We start from the raw sequence: 7,500 nt of genomic DNA on the forward strand, positions 1-7,500 counted from the left end.
GGGAGGTGAGGGAGGGAGGGGAGAGGAGGAAGGAAAAGGAGATTAAGAAGGAAAACAAGAGGAAACGAAGGAATGAGGAGAAAATACGGAAAGAGAAGAGAGAAGAGAGAGAGAGAGAGAGAGAGAGAGAGAGAGAGAGAGAGAGAGAGGGTGAATGCAGGTAAAGTGACAGATGATAGACAGACAATCCTATCCCCATTGGAAGATATGCCTCTCTCTCTCTCTCTCTCTCTCTCTCTCTCTCTCTCTCTCTCTCTCTCAATAGCCATTCCCCCATGTTAAATGGATGAACAGACAGATGATGGAGGAGATGGAGGGGAGGGAAGAAAGAGGAGAGTTGAAAGAGGGAAGGGAAGGGGAGGGGAGAAAATGGGATGGGAAGAGAGAAGAAAAGAGAAGAGAAGAGAAGAGAAGAGAAGAGAAGGGAAGGGAAGAGAAAGGGGAGAGAATAGGAAAGAGAAGAGAAGACAAGAGGAAGGAAGGGAAAGAGAGAGGAGAGGAGAGAAGAGAAGGGAAAGGAAGGGAAGGGAGATAAAGGAACTGAAATAAGAGAGAAGAGAAAAAAGGAACCTGAAAGGGAGAGAGAGAAAAAAACACAAGGATGAAAAATAAGAGAACTGGAGAGATGAGACAAAGAACAGTAAAGTATGGCGATAAGGAGAGAAGAGAAGAGAAGAAGAGAAAAGAGAAGAGAAGAGGAGAGGAGAGAAAGGAAGAGAAGAGCAAGCGAAGGAAATGAAGTGAAAAAAATACGAGAATATAAAAGAATGGGAAGAGAATAAAGAAGGAAGAGAAGGATGGGGGAAGGAAGGGGATGGTAGAGAAAGGAATAGGATAGGGAAGGAATGAAAAAGGCAGAAAAGGGAATAAGAAGGGAAGGAAAGGGATGGGAAGGGAAAAGGAAGGAGCAGGACACGGATGGGAGAGAAAGAGAAGTGAAGGGAACGGAAGGAGGGAGAGAGAAGAAGAAGAAGAAGAAGGAAAGGGGGAGGGAAAAAGCACAACAGAATTGAAGGGCTGCTTACCGTGAGGGGCGTGGACTCTGACAGATCACACTGCTGCCCTCCACCGTCACCTTGCACCCTGCAATGACAATAACAATAATAACGTTAGCAACAACCACAGCAGTAACAATAGTAGCAGTAGCAGTAGCAGTAGTAGTAGTAGTAGTAGTAGTAGCAGTAGTAGTAGTAGTAGGGTTATTGTTTCTGTAATAATGACAAGAACACTAAACACACACTACTCACATCGAAATAACAACAAAAACAACAATAACAACAAGCACAGCCACAACCCGAGGGGGAAAAGAAAACGTAAACCTCACAATAAAAGAGAGAGAGAGAGAGAGAGAGAGAGAGAGAGAGAGAGAGAGAGAGAGAGAGAGAGAGAGAGAGAGAGAGAGAGAGAGAGAGAGAGAGAGAGAGAGAGAGAGAGAGAGAGAGAGAGAGAGAGAGAAATAAACGAAGAGGCAACAAGGGGACATTTTTAAGACGAGAGGAAGAAAAAAAAAGACATTTGAAAAGGCACACAATGATCCCTGAAAGAAAAAAAGAAAAAACATAACAAAGAAGAGAGAGAGAGAGAGAGAGAGAGAGAGAGAGAGAGAGAGAGAGAGAGAGAGAGAGAGAGAGAGAGAGAGAGAGAGAGAGAGAGAGAGAGAGAGAGAGAGAGACCCAAAGGACGGTTTAAGACTCAAGGGAATAGATATTAAGGGATGGGAGAGGAGGAGAGGAAGGAGGAAAAGGAAGAAAAGGAGGGAAGGGGAGAGGAGGGGAGGGGGGAGAGAAAGGAGGGAAGGGGAGGGAAAAAGGGAAGCAGTCGCCTGTCTTTTCCCCTCCTTACACAAGACTACAATAGTATGTCAGGATGGCCGCCCTCCCACCCTCTCCCTCCTCTTTCATACATTACCCCACTCACTCAGAGAGAGAGAGAGAGAGAGAGAGAGAGAGAGAGAGAGAGAGAGAGAGAGAGAGAGAGAGAGAGAGAGAGAGAGAGAGAGAGAGAGAGAGTGAGGAGGAGTGAGTGAGTGAGTGAGTGAGGAGTGAGTGAGTGAGTGAGTGTGTGTGAGTGAGTGAGAAAACAGAGAGTGAGAGAGAGAGAGAGAGAGAGAGAGAGAGAGAGAGAGAGAGAGAGAGAGAGAGAGAGAGAGAGAGAGAGAGAGAGAGAGAGAGAGAGAGAGAGAGAGAGAGAGAGAGAGAGAGAGAGAGAGAGAGAGAGAGAGAGAGAGAGAGAGAGAGAGAGAGAGAGAGAGAGAGAAAGTGAGAAAACAAACGAGTTAAGAGGAAAAGAGCAAAGGAAAGAAAACAATTATGGCGAGAGAGAGAGAGAGAGAGAGAGAGAGAGAGAGAGAGAGAGAGAGAGAGAGAGAGAGAGAGAGAGAGAGAGAGAGAGCAGGCTGCGGACCAATTTATTGAACTTGCGGCACACCAGTTGCCAGCCGCCCGCCGGCCTGCCAGCCTGCCAGCCTGCTGCTGTCTGTTGCTGCCTTCCTTAACGGCCTGTCTCTCCCTTAACCCGCCCACTATTGCCTATCTACTTCCTTATCACTCTCCTTCTCTTTCATTTTCCTTCTATCTGTCATTTTTTTTCCTTATCTTTCCCTTCCTTAACGCGTTTGTCTACTTTCCTATCCCTCTCCTTCACTTCTTATCTATATTTCTTTCCTTCTCTTTATCATCCTTCACCTAGCAATGCCTTTCTCTTGTGTCTATTTTTCTGCCTTCCTTATCAATCTATCTTCTCTTCAACCACCTCATAACGCTCTATCTACTTCATTATCGCTGTCTTTCTTCACCTCTCCGTCCCTCTTCTATCTTTTATCTGTCCTTTTTCTCCTCTTTGTCACTTCCCAATGTTTTCTTCTACAATGTATCTCACCTGGCTGTTTCTTCTCCTATTTCCTTTTCGCTTCTTTTCTCTATTCATCATGTTTCCTCTTTTTGCTTTGTTCTGTTCTATTGTTTCCCTTTTCATCTTTCTTTAGTAGTTTTTTTTTCTCTCTCTTTCTATTTTTTTTTCTCCCATTCTATCGTCCTACATTCGCTCTCCCTTCCACACTATTCCTATTTCATCTGTTTCTGCTTCTCCCTTCTCTCCATCTCCCTTTATTTTGTCCTACTTTTCTTTTATCTCTCTCTCTCTCTCTATTCGTATTTCTATTCTTACCCATTTCTTCTCCATTCGTCTATTTCCCACTGCCATCATTACATCTCATCATTTTCCCTTCTATTTTCACTAACCTCCTGCGTTGATCGATTTCCTTATTCCATTCCTTTACTTTCACTCATTCCACTATCATCATCACCTCTTTATTCCCTCTTCCTGTGTCTTATCGCTATCATCAATTGCTTTCCCTCATCCTCCTGTCACCGGCCCCTCTAATTGTCTACCTGTCTGCATACCTGTCTGTCTTTAACTTTTTCCCCCTCCTCGTGTGTGTATGTGTGTGTGTGTGTGTGAGCGGGTAGCGTTGTGTTTTGCTTCTAATGGATGAGTGCTCTAGTTATATTTAGATCTACTGAATGGTGGTGGTGGTGGTGGTGGTGGTGGTGGTGGTGGGGGGAGGGTAACAGAACCAAAGTCAGCATGGAACAACTTAACAACAGCAATCACAGTAATAAAGACGAATTAGGAGGAGGAGGAAGAGGAGAAACAGGAAGTGAATGAGGATGAGAAAGAGGAAGTAGTAGTTAGTAGTAGTAGTAGTAGTAGTAGTAGTAGTAGTAGTAGTAGTAGTAGTAGTAGTAGTAGTAGTAGTAGTAGTAGCAGAGGAGAGATGTGGGCATAACCAGGGACAAGATTGGTGTAAAGGGGAAACCTTAAAGGGAGATGGAGAGTTTCAAACAATAGTGGTGGTGGTGGTGGTGGTGGTGGTAGTAATAGCAGTGATGGTGGTGGTTGTAGTTGAAGTAATTGTAGTTGTGAAGATGGTAGAGGTGGTAAGAGTGATAGCTAGTAACAATACTGGTACTAATGGTGATGGCTGTACAAATATAGTAGTAGTAGTAGTAGTAGTAGTAATAGTAGCAGTAGCAGTAGTAGTAACAGCAGTAGTAACAGCAGTAGTAGCAGCAGCAGCAGTAGTAATACAAGTAGTAACGGTGGTAATAACAGCGGTGGGTGTAGCAGCAGCAGGACCTATCACTTATTCATACACTTCGCTTAAATATGTATGTAGTGTTTTATTTCGCCTCGCTTACTTTCGGCCTTTGAAGTATGGCTTGGACCGTGCCTCGTGTTTAGTAGTAGTAGCAGTAGCAGTAGCAGTAGCAGTAGCAGTAGTAGTAGTAGTAGTAGTAGTTAATCAAGCTTTACAATCAAATCAATGAAAATAAAAATAAATAAATAAATAAATAACAAAAAAGCCTATAAGGAAGCGGCTTTACAATCCAGTTTCCACACACAAACTAAGCCACTCCGGACCATTACATTGAAAAGATCACGAGGAACATTAAAGGTAAACACATTAAGAACACAAACAGCTCTCGAGAAACACACACACACACACACACACACACACACACACACACACACACACACACACATGACAGGAGTGCTTGCCTTCCAGGAATACCAGAGAGCAAGACCACAATTCCTCGAACACTGGACCTCTTAATTGTAAGTCGAGCGTGTTGACCATTAAAACAACTGACTTCTTATCACCACCACCACCACCACCACCACCACCACCACCACCACTACTGCTAATACTGCTGCTGCTGCTGCTACTACTACTACTACTACTATTGAGTGGGACTGCTGTTGTTTTTTGTTTTGTTTGTTTTTTTGTTTCCTGTCATTGCTTGCTGATTTCGTTTCTGTAGTAGTAGTAGTAGTAGTAGTAGTAGTAGTAGTAGTAGTAGTAGTAGTAGTAGTAGTAGTAGTAGATGTCATTTACGTAGAAACAACAGAAACAACAACAACAACAACTATTACTACTACTACAAAATTCCCCAAGATAGTGGAGTGTTCGTCTCAATTACCGTAGACTTATTTTCAAGCCAAACGCACACTACAAAACACGTGACTTTAACTTAACCCCTCCAATGTATAAGAAAGCGGGCTCTGGCATAACTCACAGCGGATCAACAGGTTTGCTAGTCAACCTTCCTTCTTGTTCCCTACGCATCCACCCTGAAGGTACGTCAATATCCTGTTGAGTAGGAAAGTTTAGGGGTTGTATGAGTGAAGACTGAAGATTTATTGTATTTCATGGTTACAAAGTTAAGAATTTTTCATCGTCACGTGCATTATATATGGCATTAAGATGATTAACTCCTTCAGTACCGTGACGCATTTCTACCTTGATTTTAGAGTGTGATTAGACGATTTTATTTACAAGAGGAAGGGTTCATGGAGGTCAGAAGATGAATGGACTGAGTCTTCACTATCTAAAGCTCTACATAAGTTTTTTTTGAAGCTGTATAAAGTCACCACATAGTAACTAAAATCATTAACTTTTACTTCATCTTTATTATACTTAGGAGGTGTAAAGTCTACGTTATTGCCTGTGATCTCTCTTCTCAGGAACTTTTGTAGTGTAAAGCAAAAATAATACAAAGCTCCATTATCAACTCCTACCTCCTCTTCCTCGTTGACATTATGAAGCGTAAAGGAAAAATATGATCACTAATCTTACCTCTTCAAATTTTCCCCGAGGTCTTCATGAACGGTAAAGTGAGAGTGAAAAATCTGAGCATTATCTCTTTTACTTCCTTCTTATGTCAATTTTATCAAGTGTATAAACATTAACGTCTGTAGTCATTCTTTTCGGGAATTTTTGCAGTGTACAGCGAAATCATTCAAAACCTCCATTAGCAACTTCTACTTTCATTTCCTTGTTGATATTGTTGACCCCTTCAGTACCAGGACGTGTTTTCCTATTCATTCTGCTTACTATTTGGCAATTTCATGCAGCTTCAGAAACATATGTTGGGATTAGAATAGCAAAGATTAAAGAGTTTGTCCATTAATCTTCTGACCTCCATAGACCTAATTCCTAATGCAGATAAAATCGCCTAATTATATCCAGACCTCAAGGTAAATATGCGTCCCAGTACTGAAGGGGTTAAGTGTAAAGATAGAGTTATGATCAATCTTACCTCTTTCTTTTTTTTTCATGATTTTTATAAACAGTAAAGCTTAAATGAAAAATCTGAGCATCATCTATATTACTTCCTTCTTAAGTGAATTTGTATTAAGTGTATAAACATTATGAACTCTTACTTCCTCTCCCTCGCTGATATTATAAAGTATGAAGATAAAATTATGATCACCAATCTCACTTCTTTCTTTTATTTTTTTTTTTCCATGGTCTTTATAAACGGTAAAGTAAAAGTGAAACAATCTGAGCATTATCTCTATCCCTCCCTTCTTTCCCATGGTCTATATAAACGGTAAAGCGAAAAATAAAGGAATTCTGAGCATCATCTCTATTACTTCCTGCTTATATCCATTTTATGAAGTGTAGAGCTAACATCACCAGCAGCAATCTTAATGAAGTGTAAAGTAAAAAAAAAAAAAAAATCATTAGTCTGATCATTAACTCTTCTTTCTTTCTCATACAGACTTTATGGAACGTGAAGCTGACATTATTATCAGCGATCTCATTTCTTTCCCTAACACCTCCATGGACTAGAAAGCCAAAATTACTAAGGCTGCTATCGTTACCTCATTTTATTCTCTCCTTCCATAAAGCTTTTTTTTTTTTTGGACGGTAAAGGCAACATTACTATAAAGCCTCGTCACTCAGCCATTCACTTACTTCATTCCACGTCGTATATGCTTTATGAGTTGTAAAGTAAATCATTCAACCTTCTTTCATCTTAGTTTTTCTTCAAGAGGATTTAAAACTTTACTATGTTCGTCTCAGTAACTTGGTTTATGATGAACCTCTTACTGTGAAACGTTTTTACATTTATTTTCCTTACCAATGGTGATTTTATACAGCTTCAGAAACCTTTGTAGGGGATTGAAATAGTGAAGACTCTGGCCATTCATTTCCTAACCTCCATAGACCTCTCTTAATGTAAATAAGGAGGAGGACGAGGACGAGGAGGAGAAAGAGGAAGAGGAAGAGGAGGAGGAGGAGGAGGAGGAGGAGGAGGAGGAGGAGGAGGAGGAGGAGGAGGAGGAGGAGGAGGAGGAGGAGGAGGAGGAGGAGGAGGAGGAGGAGGAAGAAGAAGAAGAAGAAGAAGAAGAAGAAGAAGAAGAAGAAGAAGAAGAAGAAGAAGAAGAAGAAGAAGAAGAAGAAGAAGAAGAAGAAGAAGAAGAAGAAGAAGAAGAAGAAGAAGAAGAAGAAGAAGAAGAAGAAGAAGAAGAAGAAGAAGAAGAAGAAGAAGAAGAAGAAGAAGAAGAAGAAGAACAAGAACAAGAACAAGAAGAAGAAGGAGGAGGAGGAAGACGAGGAGGAGGGAGTACAATAACGAGAAGGAAAATAATGACAAGGATAAAGACAAGGAGAAGAAAGAAGAGAAACACAACAAACACCACAACAACGAG

At 41.2% G+C, this 7,500-nt stretch overlaps 1 protein-coding gene across 2 annotated transcripts in view; it reads right to left on the reverse strand.

Moving 5' to 3' along the window:
• Positions 1-7,500, reverse strand: part of LOC123499766 (G-protein-signaling modulator 2-like) — a 49,073-nt gene that overhangs the window by 23,626 nt on the left and 17,947 nt on the right. The window contains exons 1-2 of one of the 2 annotated variants that reach the window (XM_045248226.1): positions 5,079-5,143; positions 1,026-1,083 (exon numbers count right to left, since the gene is read on the reverse strand). In XM_045248226.1, the coding sequence (XP_045104161.1) occupies positions 1,026-1,083; positions 5,079-5,128 (108 nt within the window). In that variant the 5' untranslated portion in view covers positions 5,129-5,143. Of the gene's footprint in view, positions 1-1,025; positions 1,084-5,078; positions 5,144-7,500 lie in introns of those variants that run through there. The other variant, XM_045248227.1, reaches the window with a different exon arrangement.

Source organism: Portunus trituberculatus, chromosome 50 (assembly GCF_017591435.1).
Source record: "Portunus trituberculatus isolate SZX2019 chromosome 50, ASM1759143v1, whole genome shotgun sequence".
Classification (NCBI taxonomy): Eukaryota; Metazoa; Arthropoda; class Malacostraca; order Decapoda; family Portunidae; genus Portunus; species Portunus trituberculatus.